An 18740-nucleotide genomic window follows, 5' to 3' on the forward strand; every position below is an offset into this window, starting at 1 on the left:
ATTCACCTGTGAAGCCATCTGGTCCTGGACTTTTGTTTTTTGGAAGATTTTAAATTACAGTTTCAATTTCATTACTTGTGATAGGTCTGTTTATATTTCTAATTCTTCCTGGTTCAGTTTTGGGAAATTTTACCTTTCCAAGAATTTGTCCATTTCTTTGTGGTTGTCTGTTTTATTGGCCTATAGTTGTTTGTAGTAGTCTCTTATAATCCCTTGTATTTCTGTGGTGTCAGTTGTGATTTCTCCTTTTTCATTTCTAATTTTACTGATTTGCACCCTCTCCCTTTTTTTCTTGTTGAGTCTGACTAAAGTTTTATCAATTTTGTTTATCTTCTCAAAGAACAAACTTTTAGTTTTATTGATCTTTGCTATTGTTTTCTTCATTTCTATTTCATTCATTTCTGCTCTGATCTTTATGATTTCTTTCCTTCTACTGACTTTAGGTTTTCTTTGTTCATCTTTCTCTTGTAGCTTTAGGTGTAAGGTTAGATAATTTATTTGAGTTTTTCTTGTTTCTTGAGGTGAAATTGAATTGCTATAAACTTCCCTCCTTGAACTGCTTTTGCAGCATCCCATAGGTTTTGGGTCATCATGTTTTCATTGTCACTTGTTTCTATGTATTTTTAAATTTCTTCTTTGATTTTTTCAGTGATCTCTTGGTTATTTAGTAGTGCACTGTTTAGTCTCCATGTATTTGTGTTTTTTACAGTTTTTTTCCTGTAATTGATTTCCAATCTCATAGCGTTGTGGTCAGAAAAAATGCTTGATATGATTTCAATTTTCCTAAATTTTCTGAGGCTTGATTTGTGACCCAAGATGTGATCTATCCTGGAACATGTTCCATGTGCACTTGAGAAGAAAGTGTATTCTGCCACTTATGGGTGGAATGTCCTATAAATATCAATTAAATCTATCTGGTCTATTGTGTCATTTAAAGCTTGTGTTTCCTTATTTATTTTCTGTTTGGATGATCTAACCATTGGTGTAAGTGAGGTGTTAAAGTCGCCTACTATTATTGTGTTACTGTCAATTTCCTCTTTTAGAGCTGTTAGCAGTTGCCTTATGTATTGAGGTGCTCCTATGTTGGGTGCATATATGTTTATAATTGTTATATCTTCTTCTTGGATTGATCCCTTGTTCATTATGTAGTGTCCTTCCTCGTCTCTTGTAACATTCTTTATTTTAAAGTCTATTTTATCTGATATGAATATTGCTACTGCAGCTTTCTTTTGATTTCCATTTGCATGGAATATCTTTTTCGATCCCCTCACTTTTAGTCTGTATGTGTCCCTAGGTCTGAATTGGGTCTCTTGTAGACAGCATATATATGGGTCTTGTTTTTGTATCCAGTCAGCCAGCCTGTGTCTTTTGTTTGGAGCATTTAATCCATTTACATTCAAGGTTATTATCAATATGTATGTTCCTATTACCATTTTCTTAATTGTTTTGTGTTTGTTTTTGCAGGTCCTTTTCTTCTCTTGTGTTTCCCACCTAGGGAAGTTCCTTTAGCATTTGTTGTAAAACTGGTTTGGTGGTGCTGAATTCTCTTAGCTTTTGCTTGTCTGAAAAGCTTTTTGATTTTTCTATCGAACCTGAATGAGATCCTTGCTGGGTAGAGTAATCTTGGTTGTAGGTTTTTCTCTTTCATCACTAAGTATATCCTCCCACTTCTTTCTGGCCTGCAGAGTTTCTGTTGAAAAATCAGTTGATAATCCTATGGAGATTCCTTTGTATGTTATTTTTTGCTTTTTCCTTGCTGCTTTTAATATTTTTTCTTTGAATTTAATTTTTGTTAGTTTGATTAATATGTGTCTTGGTGTGTTTCTCCTCGGATTTATTCTGTATGGGACTCTCTACACTTCCTGGACTTGGGTGACTATTTCCTTTCCCATGTTAGGGAAGTTTTCCACTATAATCTCTTTAAATATTTCCTCAGACCCTTTCTTTTTATATTCTTCTTCTGGGAGCCCTATAATTGAAATGTTGGTACGTTTAGTGTTGTCCCAGAGGTCTCTTAAGCTGTCTTCACTTCTTTTCATTTTTTTCTTTATTCTGTTTTGTGCAGTGAATTCCACCATTCTGTCTTCCAGCTCACTTATTCGTTATTCTGCCTCAGTTATGCTGTTATTGAGTCCTTCTAGTGTATTATTTTATTTTAATTTTTTGCATTACATGGGCCTCTCACCGCTGTGGCCCCTCCCGCTGTGGAACACAGGCTCTGGACACGCAGGCCCAGCGGCCATGGTTCACGGGCCCAGCTGCTCCGCAGCACGTGGGACCCTCCCAGACCGGGGCACGAACCCGCGTCCCCCGCGTTGGCAGGCAGACTCCCAACCGCTGCGCCACCAGGGAAGCCGTTCTAGTGTATTTTTGATTTCAGTATTGTGTTGTTCATCTCTGTTTGTTTGTTCTTTAGTTCTTCTAGATCTTTGTTAAACATTTCTTGTATTTTCTCAATCTGTGCCTCCATTCTGTTTATGAGATTTTGGATCATGTTTACTATCACTACTCTGAATCCTTTTTTCAGGTAGGTTTCCTATTTCTTCTTCATTTATTTACTCTTGTAAGTTTTTATCCTACAAGACTTGCTCCTTTATCTTGACATATTTTTTTTGTCGTGTAATTTTTTTTTCTTTTTTTGATGGGTGGGATTGTGTTCCTGTCTTTCTGGTTGTTTCATCTGAGGCTTCCAGCACTGGAGTTTGTAGGCTGTTGGGTAGAGCTGGGTTTTGGTACCAAGATGAGGACCTCCTGGAGACCTCATTCCAATGAATATTCCCTGGGATCTGAGGTTCTCTGTTCGTCCAGTGGTTCAGACTCAGAGCTCCCACCACAGGAGCTCTGGCCCAACCCCCAGCTTGTGAACCAAGATCCTGCAAGCCATGTGGGGAGGCAAAATAAAAAGAAAAAAAAAAAGAAAGAAGGAAAAAGAAGAAAGAAAAAAAATGAGAACAATAACATAGAGTAAAAAATAAAAACTAACATATGTTAGAAAGAAAAAAAATATATATATAGATGAAGCAACAACTGGAAGGTAAAACAGACCCTAAATAGTAAAAAAGAGGAGGAAAAAAAAAAGCCAGAAAAGGCCTCGGCTGTGGGGGGGGTGGGGCTTAGGCAGGGGCAGGGTTTAGGTGGTGGGTGTGGCCTATGCTTAGGACTGGAAAAGGCCCTGGGGGGTGGGGGATGGGGCTTAGGCTCAACGCAGCAGGAGGGGCCCAGGAGTGCCTCTGGCCTTGGAGGTCTGAGGACCAGGTCCAGGACCCCAGCAGGCTCACTGGGCCCGAGTGGGTGGGGGAAACGCTAGGTGCATTCTCCCCATCCTCTGATCCTTGAGGGCCCCACCTCATTGGCCTCTCTTCTTCTTCCCCCACTCCTTCCCTCCTATGTCCCTAGGACCCCAACAGCCAGAGGGGGCCTCAGAAAATGGAGGACCAGACCTGGGAGCCCAGCAGGCATCCCAGGGCTTGAGGGAAACAGCTGCCATGCCTCCCCTGATCCTCCAGTCCTGGAGGGTTCCCCCTCCGTCTGCCTCTCCTCTTTTGCACCACCCCCCACATTTCCCTTCTATGCCCCTAGGACCAGTGCGGCCTGGAGGGGGCCTTGGAGGGTGGAGTAACCAGTTTGGGAGCCCTTCAGGATTCCCAGGGACCGATTGGGCAGGGGAAATGCTAGGCATGCTCACCTCGATCCTCCAAGCCCCCAAGGGTCCCTCCAGGCATGTGAACCCCTACCCCCTCCCAGCCACCCCTCAGGGGCACAGGTCCTGTCTGGCCTCCACTTCTCCTTCCCCCTCACTCCCCCCACATCCTACTCAGTCACTCAGGGGTTCCTCCCATCTCCTTAGGCATTGAGGTCCCCCACCAGCGTCTGGCAGGCGCCCTAGTTGTGGGAAGATGCGAACTCCTTGTCTTCCCACACTGCCATCTTCCACTGTGCAGCTCAATTCTTCTTTTCAGATTCTTTTCCCTTATAGGTTATTACAAAATATTGGGTGGCCAAAAAGTTCATTTAGGTTTTTCCATAACATTTTACAGAAAACCCCAAACGAACTTTTTGGCCAACCCAATATTGAATATAGTTCCTGTGCTATACAGTAGGTCCTTATTGGTTATTTTATATTCAGTAGTGTGTATATGTTAATCCCAGACTTCTAATTTATCACTCCCCCCTATTTCCCCTTTGGTAACCATAAGTTTTTTCTACGTCTGTGGGTTTATTTCTGTTTTGGAAGTTCATTTGTATCAGTTTTTAGATTCCACATATAAGTGATATCATATGATAATTGTCTTTGTCTGTCTTATTTCACTTAGTATGACAATCTCTGGGTCCATCCATGTCGCTGCAAATGGCAGTATTTCATTCTTTTCAATCGCTGAGTAATATTCCATCTTATATATGTACCACATCTTCTTCATCCATTCATCTGTCCATGGACGTTTAGGTTGCTTCCATGTCTTGGCTGTTGTAAATAGTGCTGCTATGAACATAGGGGTGCATGCATCTTTTTGAATTAGAGTTTTGTCCAGAAATATGCCCACAGGTGGGATTGCTGGATCATATAGTAACTCTATTTTTAGTTCTTTAAGGAACCTCCATAATGTTCTCCATAGTGACTTCACCAATTTACATCCCCACCAAGAGTGTAGCAGGGTTCCTTTTTCTCCTGGTATGCTTGTTTTAAATCTGACCCTCTCTGATGTGTGTTCTGGGTTAATGGAGGCTTCTGTATTATCTTTTTAAGAAGAAGCTTTGGTGTAGACAATCCCTATTTTATTAGTTAAGGGGATGCTGGGTGTATTACCCTGAGAACCTGATAAACCCTGAAATCTTAGTGGTTTAATACCAAAGAAGTTTTCCCCTCCTGCAAAGCCCGGCTGGTGTTTCTGATCTGCAGGCAGCTCTGCTCTATCAGTAATCCCAGGGCTCAGGTTCCCTCCAGCATGTGATCTACCCTCTTCAACAGGTAACCTACATGTTGGTTCGGTGAAAGAGCGTGGACAGTTGTATGTGGGTGCTTTTGAAGGGCAGGCTAGGAATTCGATCACATCTTCTTTGCTCACATCCCATTGGCCCCAAATCTGTAATATGACCACACACTACAGCAAAGGACACTAGGAAATGTGACCTAGCTGTGTGCCCACAAGGTAGAGGAAATGGGTTTGGGACCATCATGTTACCTTTGCCATATCCCACTGGATTTTTGTATCAGAAACAGAGAAGAAATACGAACAAAAATAATGAAATAAAGAGTTGAAGGGTTTTCCAGATATTTTGTTACCATAGGTAATTCTACATAATTTTAGATACAAAATTGTATTACTCCTGATATCAGGCTCTGCATTCTACCCTTCCCCAAAATGCATACATTAATTATCCAGGCCGTTGGTTATATGGGTCCAAGGAGTTGCTTTTGTCCCCACAATTCTTGCTATAATATCATTTCCCCTGTTAATTGATCCAAACGTGTTAACACTAAGAAACTACTTCTACATATAAGTTGAGTTAGACAATTTTGTTGGGGTGGGGGGAAACAAATAGACTCTGGATAAAAGCTGAGTCAAAATAGTGGTTCTATGTAACTTGGGACAGGTCACCTAGCTTGTCCAGCCTTGGTTCCTTTATCTATAAAATGGAGAGAAGGAAGCAAAGAGAATAGACTGTAGAGATCCGATCTGTGCCAGCCCTAAGATCCAGCAGTTCTTGGGAGGCAAATAATGGTGAGAAAATTTTGGAGACGATTCTAGTATTTGGGCTGGTTTCCCTCCAAGCCGCATTAGCAATTCTAGCCCTATTTTTAGACTGCTTGTTCCACAAGGGAGCTGCCCTCACAACCAACCAATGAGCAAAGGTCCTTGGCTTCCCTCTGATTGGATCAACTTAAGTCATGTGCTCACCTCAGCCAATCACTAAACCCCAGAGGATGCCAGGTCCTGGGCGTTTCATATACTTTCTTCTCCATCCCTGGCACTGGGGATGGGGTCAGTCCCACCCAAACCACAAGTCTGCAACCCAGTGGAGAGGAAGGATGGGAAGGATGTTGTGAGGGGAGCAGCCCACAATAGTCACTACAAACTGCATCATTTTTTCACTTCACTTTGCACACACAAACACACAATGTCTGGGTGTCTGGTTTCTAAAAAAGCAATAAAAGAATTCAGGCTGGGGACACATTGACCAAGACTAAGTGGGATGCCCATGGCAGAGGGGCCACATAGCTCCTGGCTGATAGCAGGGCTTGTGGTTAAGTATCTTACTCCAAATGGATAGGATATTTTCCTATTTGTATGCCTATAGGAAATCTATGGCTTTTATATTCCATTTAAAAATACCAGCCTCTTGGATGATTAGGCTTAATTGAAACAGGCATTAACTTGAGGGCAACCCATCCTAGAAATATGGCGGACTAGAATCACAGTGCAACAGGAGTGATTATTTATTTTAAACCTCATTTTACCAGGACCAGATGTTCTGTCCACAGTGAACAGAGACATTTGATGATATTTCCCAACAGACCTAAGACATTAATCCTCTAAAACCCCCTCCACTCAGCAGGGACAAATGCAAGGGTGATCCGGAAAGGAGACTTGATGTTTGTACGTAGCTTGTGCAAACCATTTAACTGGTTTTGCGGGAATGAAGTGATGGGAGGTCTTGGCACCAGCAATTTGGGTGACTGAGTCATTGAGAAAGAAAGTTACAGACCTCAGAATGTTTTTCTGGGAACTCATGGGCATAGCCCCCTCAAAATGGATATATTATGGAAGATTAATTCCCACTGTAGTCAGCAGCACCAGCTGTTTGAGAAATCCTGATGGAGAAAAGTAGGGCAAGCTAAAAGATCAGTGACCAGAACAATCCCTGTCTCCAAATTAATAGTAGTCTTATATATTTGGAAGCAGTTCACTGTTTAATTTTAATTGATTTAAGGCCCCAAAGGTGTGTCTAATGAATGTGATAAGTGCAGATTACTAAAATCACCACAAAAACCAGAGAGGCATGAGGGAATAATGGATTTTGGATAATTTGCATATATTTTCATTAAGAAAAAAAATATCTCTGAGGCAGAATACTTTCTAAACATACCTGCTTCTGCCCTTCTTCTCTTGTTACCCACCTGAGTTTGACTGCTATGTAGCTTTGGTCAGCTTTATTTCTGATTATGCCACAGTGGTTTTTGGACATGAGCTGAGGATGTGGAAATCTTACTATGGTTTTGCCTTCTTCTCTCTGTTGTCACTCTCAAGAGAGGAAAGACTTCTTAATTAAAATTAAAATGAACAAACAGGGACTTCCCTGGTGGAGCAGTGGTTAAGAATCCGCCTGCCAATGCAGGGGACACGGGTTCGAGACCTGGCCCAGGAAGATCCCACATGCCTCGGAACAGCTAAACCCGTGCATCACAGCTACTGAGCCCACACGCCGCAACTACTGAAGCCCATGCGCCTAGAGCCCCTCCTCCGCAACAAGAGAAGCCACCGCAATGAGAAACCCATGCACCGCAACGAAGAGCAGCCGCCGCTCACCGCAACTACAGAAAGCCCGTGCGCAGCAACGAAGACCCAAAGCAGCCAAAAATAAATAAATAAATTTATAAAAGAAAAAACTCCTGTGAGATGGAAGGAGAACAGGACAGGCTGTGCAAAAAAGAGATTTGATTGTGATTGAGAATGTTGGATGTCTTATGTGTATTATGTTCTGTGGCCATTGTGTAAAAGCAGCCACAGCCCCATGTGTTTTTCACCTGGGATTCCCTCCGGCCAGTCATTCCATTGTGCAAATAGAGTTCGAAATATCTGCAGAAACAGCAGATATTGGTTAGGAGTCCCCTGCAAGTAGAACAAATTGAACCGCGATGGTAAGCGAGAATTCAAGACATAAACTGCCCACCTCCGGAGTTGGCCATATAGTGTATTTTCAAGTAAATGGAATAGAGATTTTACAGCCGAATAATGTTCACCGTTTGAACTTTAGAAATCAATATATTTATTTATAAAGTTTGGCCTTTTGCAGAAATGCTGTTGGAATTGTCTTCAGAGATCGTTTTGAGTGACATGAGAGAACCAGTCTATTTCATAACCGTGGCTTTAAAAGAAAATAATCCTTTGGCTGATATTCATCTATTTTACTCAACATCTTTGGCACTAACTGTCATGTAACTATTTCGAAACAAATCAAATCTGCCCTCAAAGCAGGTGAATTACTTTTGGTTGCCAGGAGCTTTCACACACAGCAAATCTGTGGAAGTACCATTACCTGCCTTCTACAGCTGTGAAAACCCACCAACATAACAATCACGATGTGAGAAAGCCAGGATTTGAACTCTGATCTACGTGACTGCAAAAGTCCAGGCACTTTTCATTGTGTTATCGTCCTTTGCAAGAGGGAAATTTTCTTCTTATGAAGATATTTGAAGGAATGTTTTGTAGATCCTGAAGGCAATTTCTGAAAATGAATTTTAGAAATGTTTTGAATAATGAAAGCTGAGTAGGAGCTATTCACCTCTCCATTTCAATGATGGTAGAATTCATCTGAATGTAGAAGCTCAGTTTCTTTAAAAAAAATTAGTATTATCACTGACAGTTTTTTCAAAGTGTGGTCCTGAACCCTGTGCATTGGAATCACCTAGAGCTGGTATTGCCCTTTGACTTAGGTAAGACTAATGCCCCATCAAAACTCTGGGTCACATAAGGCCCTGCTCTGGCTTTCCTCCAGCTGTACCTCTTCCCATGAGGCAACGTGCATCCCTAAGGCCACAACCCCACTCCATCCAGATCATGCTCTGGCTACTCAGGACCTAGGACTCCCCACTAAACTTAAGGGATCATGACAAGGACACCCACTCTTACCACGGTGGTGTGTGTGGTGTGACCACACGTGTTGGCATGAGGCCCCTCATTCTACAGGAGGGGCTGGTCGGGGGACAGAAGGGGGTCCTGTAAAGGTGGGTCTTGGGCAGGTCAGGGCTTGGCCTTCCAGCTCCTTATTTGTTGAGCAGGAGGATGGAGCATCTGTTATCTAACAGTTTAACTGAAATTTTAATGAATATATAGAAATATGGGATGGTGCCTCTATTTGTACTCCTACCCAAGGCCCCATAAGTGTCAGGCCAGGCCTGCCTCTGGGGTTGACAAGATGCAGATTCCCAGCGCCTTTCAGAATCAGAGGCTTTGGGGGCACAGCCAGGGAGTCTGCATGCTAACCTGCTCCCCAGGTGATGCTCTTGTCCCCCATGGTTTGAAAACCAGTTCTTGAAGGTCACTCTAAGACCGTGTGTCAGAGATCCTCTGACTGCTTCTTCACAGGCTGGGGCTTCAGCATGGGCACCAATTACCACTTCCACAGCTGGAGAGTGTTTGTCATCGTCTGCGCTCTGCCCTGCACTGTGTCCATGGTGGCCCTGAAGTTCATGCCAGAGAGCCCGAGGTTTCTGCTAGAGGTGAGTCAGCGCCCCCAACCCGTGTGAGGGCAATGGAACAGCGACAGGAGCTAGCCCTGCTGCTCCAGCCCCTCGGTCCCATGTTGGCTGACCTGGCCCATCATTAAATCCATCGTGATGGTTGCATGCCTGGGATTCAAGGACAGCCAGAGCCGGAGGGACTCAGGAGCTCACTAAGCACAGAGCAGCAGCACTGCTCCCGGAGGCTGGGTGGAGCTGGAGGGGGCTCTGCTGAGGATGCTTCTGGCACCCACTCTCCCCAGAGGTCCTGATTATGAGGCTCTTCAAAGCTGCATGCAGTTTTTCCATGTTACGGCTGTGAGCTGGGTTGTAAATCTGTCACTGCTCCCAAGCCCTTCAAGACTCTTGGCTTTGCAGGACCTCTCTCCTCCAGAAAGCTGCTCCCGGAGTCCTGTGAGGTTTCCAGCTTGGTGGTGGTGGTGGTGAGGCTCTCGTGCTTGCGGTGGTCAGACAGGCAGGGCTGGTGGAGGGGCGATAGGACTTGAAGGCTATTTACAGCCCCAATTCTCAGAGTCTACTTATAAGCCTCCTTCTGGCTTTCTGCAGACTGACCGTCCTTGTTGAATTTCTTCTTTCATCCCATTGATCAGGTTCCAGATGCAGCAAAAAGTTTTTTTATCCATGCTTATCTCAAAAGCTACCCTTCATTGTGTATGAGTTTCCTAGGGCTGCTCTAACAAAGGCACACAAACCGAGGGGCTCATAGTAAGAGAAATTTATTGTCTCACAGGTCTGTTGGCTAAAAGTCCCCAACCAAGGTGTTGGCAGGGCCACACTCCCTTGGAAGCCCTTAGGGCAAGCTTTACTTGCCTCTTTCAACTTCTGGTGGGTTGCTTGCATTTTTTGGCATTCCTTGGCTTGCAGCTGTTTCACTCCAGGCTCTGCCTTTGTCACCACACGGTGTTCTCTCTATGTGTCTCTGGGTCTTCCCATGGGCTTCTTCTTATAGGGACACCAGTCATGTTGGATTAGGGGTGCACCCTACCCCAGTATGACCTCATCTTAATTAATTACATCTGCAGCAACCCTGCTTCCAAATAAGGTCACATTCTGGGGTACTGGCAGCTAGAACTTCAACATATTTTTAGGGTTGGGGACATAGTTCAACCCATCGCATGTTGTGTCTTTGCTTTGTCCTGCCAGGGAGGAACATGGCTACCACCCTGCAGTCTATTCAACCTTAAACTACGAGTAGTTACTCACAGCCTATAATGATAACAGTACCCAGCATTTACACCTTGAAGGTACAACCTCACTATCCTTCCAAGATGGGCTGTGACAGAAACTTTTCCTAGTCTTTCACAAGCCCTAGATAGTAACACATCCATGGCCAATCGCCTCAGACTTGGGTATCAGCACCTGTTGGGCTTGTAGGGTTTTCCACCCCTAATCAGCAAAAGACTGTTCATGTCTCTCTCCTTGGTTTTACCAGATGGGCAAACACGATGAAGCCTGGATGATTCTCAAGCACGTTCACGACACCAACATGAGGGCTAAGGGGGCCCCAGAGAAGGTGTTCACGGTGAGTGCATGGTCACCTATGCCAACAGGAGGGGGCCTCTCCTCTTCACTGCTTTGGTTTGCTAAAAAATAATTTTATTATATAAGCATATCCCAGAAAATTTGTCAAAAGGGGAATAAAGCCCCTGACATTCCTATTACTGCATCATAATTATTCTTTGCATTTTGATGGATACCTTCTTGGTACTGCTAAGTGTTCAAATGTGGCAAAGGGAAAAACTAGCTATATTCATATGGGGATAACCATATGTACATATATTTACATCTATCAATGCATATAGATTATTTAGGAGTACTTATCGGCATTCTATATGTGTCTCATAGTATTCAGAATCATCCTTTTAACGGACTTTAATATTAGAAACATTAACACAGTTTTCGTAAACATGTCCCCAATGTTAGAGATGCATATGCCCTGTTTTATTACCTTGTTCCTGCAAATATTGCTGCAATGAACCTTTTCCTGCACATAGTTCCTTTCATGTTCTGGGTTTGTTTTCTAAGAGTAGACTCCTAGAAATAAAATGAGTGGCTCAAACAGCATGAGTATTTTTATAGCTCTTGAGATGCATTGCAAATTACATTTCAGTAGGGTTGCAATGATCTGTGATACCTCCAATGATAGGATACCTGTTTCTCAGCATCCTTACCAGCATTGGCTGTTAGCCTGGATTTTCTTTCTCACTAGTTTAAAAAATGAAAAACTAGCCAATGGCAGTTTCCACGGGGAGGTCCTGTTAGTTACCATGAACTGTGCTCTTTCCACCAAGCTGTGGCCAGCCACGAGGAATACCCACGGCAGGGTCCCTGTGCACCTGTCTGCATGACCCCCTTTTAGACCAACTCCAAATCCATTTCTTCAAGGAAGCCTTCCTGAGTTAACTCCCACCTACTCCAATTCACTGCTTTTACTTCTTTGGCTTCCATAATTTGAGTCTGGAGTAAAACACTTTTTCTTGTTAACCTGTTACTTGAAACCCCTGATTCTCAGGCAGGACCCCATAGCAGCTAAGAATCTACAACCTGCAGCCAGACCAGTTTGGGTCCAAATCCTGATTTTAACATGTTCTAGCTGTGTGGCCTTAGGCAAGGTACTGTCTGTGCCTTATTTTCTTCATTGGGAAAAGAGGGGTAGCAACGTCTATGAATGCAGTTATGGTAAGGATTAAAATCAAGCACCTAAACTGTGCCTGGCTTAGAGTAAATACTACACAGATGTTAACTATTATCCAAATATTTTATGTCATATTTTTTAGTAAATAAACTCAAATAATAGATTTTATAGAAAGTTGTCCAGTGGCCTATTTCCCCAATTCCAACACTCCTAAAATTATCTAAAATATGGGACCAGTCCTTTTATCACAAACATTTATTAAGAAGCACCATTAACAATATTTATAGACTTTCCGGTTGGATAAACGAAATGTAATTGAAAATAGAACTTTTAGCTTGTTCATTTTCTTAATCCTTCCTCAATTACCTTTCTTATTAAAAATTTCCCACACTTAAAAATAAAGGAAGAAGAAGCACAATTAGTAGAGCTACTCCAAATGAAAGATGATAAGGGAACTGGTGGTTCTCCCAACCTCCCATCCCCGCCGCTCCCTGTGATGGGTTTTCATTGCTGCAGCTGGACTGCAGGTCTGGACCCCAGATGCTAGCAGGAGTGCCCTGTCCCCTGGGGTCTGGGTATGCTTGGTTCAGTCCTGCCTCCCACCCCCACCCATTCTATAGCCTTCTCTCCAAGCTCCTGCTTATTCCTAGGAGATGTTACTGAGTCTTTGGGTATAACCTCTGCTTTTAGTAGATTTCACCCTTTCTCAGGAAAAGGGAATTTAAAAGGTCACGGGCTCAGTATTTCCAAACTGACTTGATGATCATAGTAATTTTGTAGAAGAGGATGACTGGATGGGCCAGGAAAAAAAAAAAAAAGAAAAGGGGGCTTCCCTGGTGGCGCGGTGGTTGGGAGTCTGCCTGTCGATGCGGGGGACGCGGGTTTGTGCCCCGGTCTGGGAGGATCCCGCGTGTCGCGGGGCGGATGGGTCCGTGCGCCATGGCCGCTGAGTCTGGGCGTCCGGAGCCTGTGCTCCGCGACGGGAGAGGCCACGGCAGTGAGAGGCCCGCGTACCGAAAAAAAAAAAAAAAAAGAAAGAAAAGAAAAGAAAAACAGCCTGAAAGTGTTCCTGACCTCAGACAGCTGGGCAGTGGCTGGAGTCAGGAGTGATACTCAGCCCTGCCGAATGGGGTCATCTGCTATGATCCTGTGCGCTCCCCTCTGTAGACGGTACTCACAGTAAACATGCTCAGGGGCCTGGAGGAAGAGCTTAGGGTAGGCCAGGCTCGTAGTGTTCATGGTGAGCCCTGGATGTGGCCCTCCTTACATCCACCTTGGAGCTGATGGGGTTCAGGACATGATACCCCAAGATATGGCACCTTGGCATATTGAATATGGTAAGCTGAAGGAGTTTGAGAAAACAGCAGAAGTAGAAATGTCACTCTGACCTCCCCCTGCTCCCCCTTCTTTCCTGAAACAGGCCATAAATCTCCCACATGGAAGGTACTCTCCAGGCACCAGGAGGAAAGAAGACATTGTTCTCAGCAGAGATGGGGAACTTAGGGCCAAGAAGGGCGTATCAACAAACCTTGTTAAACTAACCCTTATCGTCCTAATTACTTCTTCACCATTTCTTCACCCTAGCCCAAATCCCTTTGTCTTGTCAGTTCTTCACAAATCTACTGTTTCTACAAGGTATAAAAACTTCCTGGGCTGGTCACTTCTTTGGGGCTTCATTCTCTTGTGAAGGCTCCCACGGACATGTAAAAACTCAGTAAAATGTGGATGCTTTACTCCTGTTAATCTCTCTTTGCCAGTTTAACTTCCAGACCCAGCCAGGGAGCCTAAGAGGGTAGAGGAATACTTTCCCCTCCCCTACAGAGCCCTGGCTTTCACCAGCCCCTGTCGCTACCTCACAAGCTTCTGAACAGCCCCCTGGCAGGTGTCCACTGAAACACCTTTGGAAAGGGGGTGAGTTGAAGTATTCACCTGAGAACCCATGCTCTGCAAGGCTGGGGTGAGCACAGACCGCACAGACTGTATTCTACTTTAGACTGAAGCAAAGCCAAGTGTCCTAGTTGATTGTAAATTAGAGTAATTATGCTTGCAAGTTGTCAACACACCCACTCCCAAGATCCCTAGGGAATAGGGTGTTATTTTCCTCAGGAGCAAAGCAAAGACAGAATTTGCATTTCCTTCCCCCCTCCCCCACCCGCACCTCAGGCACGTGGGATCTTAGTTCCCTGACCAGGGATTGAACCCGCGCCGCCTGTGGTGCAAGCACAGAGTCTTAACCACTGGACCTCCGGGAAGTCCCATTTAGTGAGATTCTTAACGTGCTTCCTGACTTGGGGTCAACCTTCTCCTCGGCCTCTTTCGGCCGCAGCTGTGTTCTTGGTCTCCCTGGGATACCTAATAACACAAAGACCAGTTCCAGCCAAGAGTCACACTGGAGGGCCTGCTGCGTTCTCTCTCCTGTGTCCCTGTGTGGGCCTGGGCAGAAGAGCATTTGCAAAGGCCACACACCCAGGAATGGCAGGACCAGCCCAGGAGGCTCTGGCATGCTTATATACCTGTGATTTTTAGGAAGAGCACCTATGCTTTTACCAGGTTCTCAAAAGGGTATCCGGCCCTCCCAAGAGAAGAACCACTGTTTTCAGTGTTTAGAAAAACAAAGCCGAGCCATCCCAGGCTCAGGGCTTGGGAATTAAAGAAACAATTGTCCCTAATCCAGGGACTGTATTTTCCCCTGTGGATATCCAGCCTCATCTCTCTCTCTGTCTCCTCACATTCTCAGTCCCTTGGCTGAAGAAAGAGATGGAGACACTTACGACTAAAGCCTTTTCTCCCTAGAAAGAAAGGTTTGTTGGAGGAGGTGATAGAAGCTGGTTTTGAATTTTTTGAGTACACTCTTTTATTTTCCTCTGAATTGGTCTGCGTGCACGGACCTTGATAACTTGGCTAAGAGTTTGTGTGGTCAGGAATCTCCTTAACATGATGGTTAGTTATAGAATGCAGTGGTTGTCTTAAACATTGATTAAACTGAAAATCGCTGTCGTAATGAGTCAGGATTGCTCCCTGGGGCTACCTGCTGACATTGGACAAATTAACACTTTCCGGGGCCCTTGGTGGAGCCCTGAGATATACAGCCTTATTTCCATTCCCTATCTCTTTGATTTCCTCCAGGAAAACCAGGGGTAGCAAGGAAGACATAATTTCTCTCTCTTTCTAAAAATTAAGGTATAATTGACAGATAGCATTACATTAGTTGCAGGTGTACCACATAATGATTCAGTTATTTGTATACATTGCAAAATGATCACCACAATAAGTCTCGTTACCATCTGTCACCACACATTTACAAACATTTTTTTTCTTGTGATGAGGACTTTTAAGATTTACTTTCTTAGCAGCTTTCAAGTGATGAATACTGTATTATTAACTATAGTCACCATGCTCTACGTACATCCCCATGACTTATTTTATAACTGAAAATTTGTACCTCTGATGCCTTTCTCCTATTTTATCCACCCCCACCCCCTCTCCCCTCTGGGAACCACCAGTCTGTTCGCTGTATCTATGAGATTGGTTTTCTGTTTTGTTTTGTTTGTTTGTTTGATTCCGAATATAAATGGGATCATAGGGTATTTGTCTTTCTCTGTCTGACTTATTTCACTTATGTAATGCCCTCGATGTCCATCTATGTTGTCGCAAATGGCAAGATTTTTTTTTTTAATTTTTTGTGGCTGGGTAGTATTCCATTGTGTGTGTGTTTGCGTGGGTGGGTGTGTGTCACATTGTTATCCATTCACCTGTTGATGGCCACTTAGTTTCCATATCTTCACTTTTATAAATAATACTGCAGTGAACATGGGAATGCAGATATCTTTTCGAGTTAGTGTTTTCACTTCCTTCAGATAAATACCCAGAATTGGAATTGCTGGATCATATGGTAGTTCCATTTTTAATTTTGGGGGGAACCTCTATACTACTTCCCATAGTGGCTGCACCAATTTACATCCCCACCAACAACGCAGAAGGATTTCCTTTTCCCCACATCCTTGTCAACGCTTGTTATTTCTTGTCTTTTTGATAATAACCATTCTAGCAGGTGTGAGGTGATATCTCATTGTAGTTTTGATTTGCAGTTCCCTGATGATTAGTGATGTTGAGCATTTTTTTCACGTACCTGTTGGCCATCTGTATGTCTTCTTTGGAAATCTGTCTATTCAGATCCTCTGTCCATTTTTTAATTGGATCTTTTTTTTTTTTTTTTTGCTATTGAGTTGCATGAGTTCTTTTTATATTTTGGATATTAGTCTCTTATCAGATATATGATTTGCAAGTATCTTCTCCCATTCAGTAAGTTGCCTTTTCATTTTGTTGATGATTTCCTTTGCTGTGCAGAAGGAGGACATAATGTCTTTTATTCTGCTGTGTTTTAAAAATGTCTTGCATAGCAAACCCCCTTTCCTAACACACACACACAAACACACACACACACTCTTGCCTGTATGGGTTCTAGACTTCTGTGATGTTAATATCCATTAAGGACAGACTTGCGAATTTTAAGGTGGAGTCAACTCTACTATGGGCAAATCAGATATAAACAGGATTTCAGTGTATTTCCCAAAGCCATAATTGAGTGAAAAAACTCTGATTCATTTTGTCTGCAGTGGGACATAGCCACCTGAGAAAGATCCCTAAGAGATGCTATGTACAATTTTGGCTAAGAATTACTGAACTGTAGGGTCACCGAAAGCTCCTCTAGCCCTAAGTAAGTTAATAAAGTCAGTTACACTAAACTAAAAATTGAAAAGTCAACGTGGGGTTAAGATTCTCTAGCCAATCTTTGCTTTACAGGTTTCCAACATTAAAACTCCCAAGCAAATGGATGAATTCATTGAGATCCAAAGTTCAACAGGGACTTGGTACCAGCGCTGGCTAGTCAGATTCAAGACCACTTTCAAGCAGGTACAGCTGGGGACCTGGGGTTGTTGAGAGGGAGGCTCTATGGAAATCTGTAACGTCAGTGGGTGAAGAATAGAGATCCTGAACACCCCCATCAACCCAAGACAGTGTGGTGGGCAGGAAGCTACCTTGGATAGGGACTTTCGGGTCCTAGCCCATGCTTATCTGTGAGCCCTTGAGCCACAAACTATAAACCTTCGTTTCTTTTCTTTGTTCTTCCTTTCCAAGGCAGAGATTTTGAATGTAGGTGCAATGTCTAGTCTGAGTAAAAACCTTTCTCTCTAGCACCTTCTCATTAAATAATCCATAGGAAGAAAGGAGTGTGTTAAAGAAATGACCCCTTTGAGATTTGTTGGTGATTTCTGAGAAAGCCTTCTTGAAGGGCAAGGCTCCTGTGAGGTGAATCAACTATTGAACACTGAGGCAGTCAATGGCCAGAGTCTCCTGAGCCTGGATAACCTTCTTGGTGTAAAAGGTGGTTCAATGTTTAGAATATCACCCATTCCCACTGGCGGGGAGCAGAACTCACTGCTCAAGGCTATTCACTGCCTTGACATCTCCACTCCGTGTGCTTTTTGTCACATGCATGGAGCATTGTTGTGTTCCCAGATGCTATAGGACTGTTAGAAGTTGAGACCAGCCAGTAAGAAGAGAAGAGGCTTTCCTTGTTATTTGAGCAGAATTGCTGCTTCTGGAAGATAATGGATTCCTAGGCAATTTAATAGAAAATATTAAAAATGAGCTCTTCCAAGTCACAAGTTTCTGCCTTTAACAACCCATCTCTTCTGTGTGTTATAGGTCTGGGAAAACGCTCTGTACTGTGTGATGGGGCCCTACAGGATGAACACACTGATTCTGGCCGTGGTCTGGTTCACCATGGCTTTAAGGTAAGCCCTGTCTTCCTTAAGTTCATTAATTTCCTCGTGCTTCAGGTGCCTCATCTATACACTGAGGGTTACAGTTGGTTCTAACTTACAGAGTCTGTGTCAGATTGGATGATTTTGGCTCTAAGTAACAGGCAACCAACTCTAGTGGCTTCTACAACTAGGAAATTTCTGATCCTTTTTTAAAAATTTTGTATTTTATTAAAATTTTTTTATTATTATTATTCTTTTATATCTTTATTGGAGTATAATTGCTTTACATTGTTGTGTTAGTTGCTGCTGTATAACAAAGTTAATCAGCTATACATATACATATATCCCCATATCTCCTCCCTCTTGCGTCTCCCTCCCACACTCCCTATCCCACCCCTCTAGGTGGTCACAAAGCACCGAGATGATCTCCCTGTACTATGCGGCTGCTTGCCACTAGCTATCTGTTTTACATGTGGTAGTGCATATATGTCAATGCCACTCTCTCACTTCATCCCAGCTTACCCTTCCCCCTCTCTGTGTCCTCAAGTACATTCCCTACATCTGTGTCTTTATTCCTATCATGCTGCTAGGTTTTTCAGAACGATTTTTTTTTTTTTAGATTCCATATATATGTGTTAGCATACACTATTTGTCTTTCTCTTTCTGACTTACTTCACTCTGTATGACAGACTCTAGGTCCACCCACTTCACTACAAATAACTCAATTTCATTTCTTTTAATGGCTGAGTAATATTCCATTGTATATATGTGTCACATCTTCTTTATCCATTCATCTGTCAATGGACACTTAGGTTGCTTCCATATCCTGGCTATTGTAAATAGTGCCGCAATGAACATTGTGGTACATGACTCTTTT

The 18740-nt window shown here is 43.4% G+C and overlaps 1 protein-coding gene across 3 annotated transcripts in view; it reads left to right on the forward strand.

Moving 5' to 3' along the window:
* The window catches only part of SV2B (synaptic vesicle glycoprotein 2B), an 82236-nt gene that overhangs the window by 32918 nt on the left and 30578 nt on the right, over positions 1-18740 (forward strand). For all 3 annotated transcript variants that reach the window (XM_032623500.1, XM_032623501.1, XM_032623502.1), the window contains 4 exons: positions 9306-9439; positions 10893-10982; positions 16899-17009; positions 17805-17893. In XM_032623500.1, coding sequence (XP_032479391.1) covers positions 9306-9439; positions 10893-10982; positions 16899-17009; positions 17805-17893 — 424 coding nt within the window. The remainder of the gene's footprint in view (positions 1-9305; positions 9440-10892; positions 10983-16898; positions 17010-17804; positions 17894-18740) is intronic.

This window comes from Phocoena sinus, chromosome 2 (assembly GCF_008692025.1).
Source record: "Phocoena sinus isolate mPhoSin1 chromosome 2, mPhoSin1.pri, whole genome shotgun sequence".
Lineage (NCBI taxonomy): Eukaryota > Metazoa > Chordata > Mammalia > Artiodactyla > Phocoenidae > Phocoena > Phocoena sinus.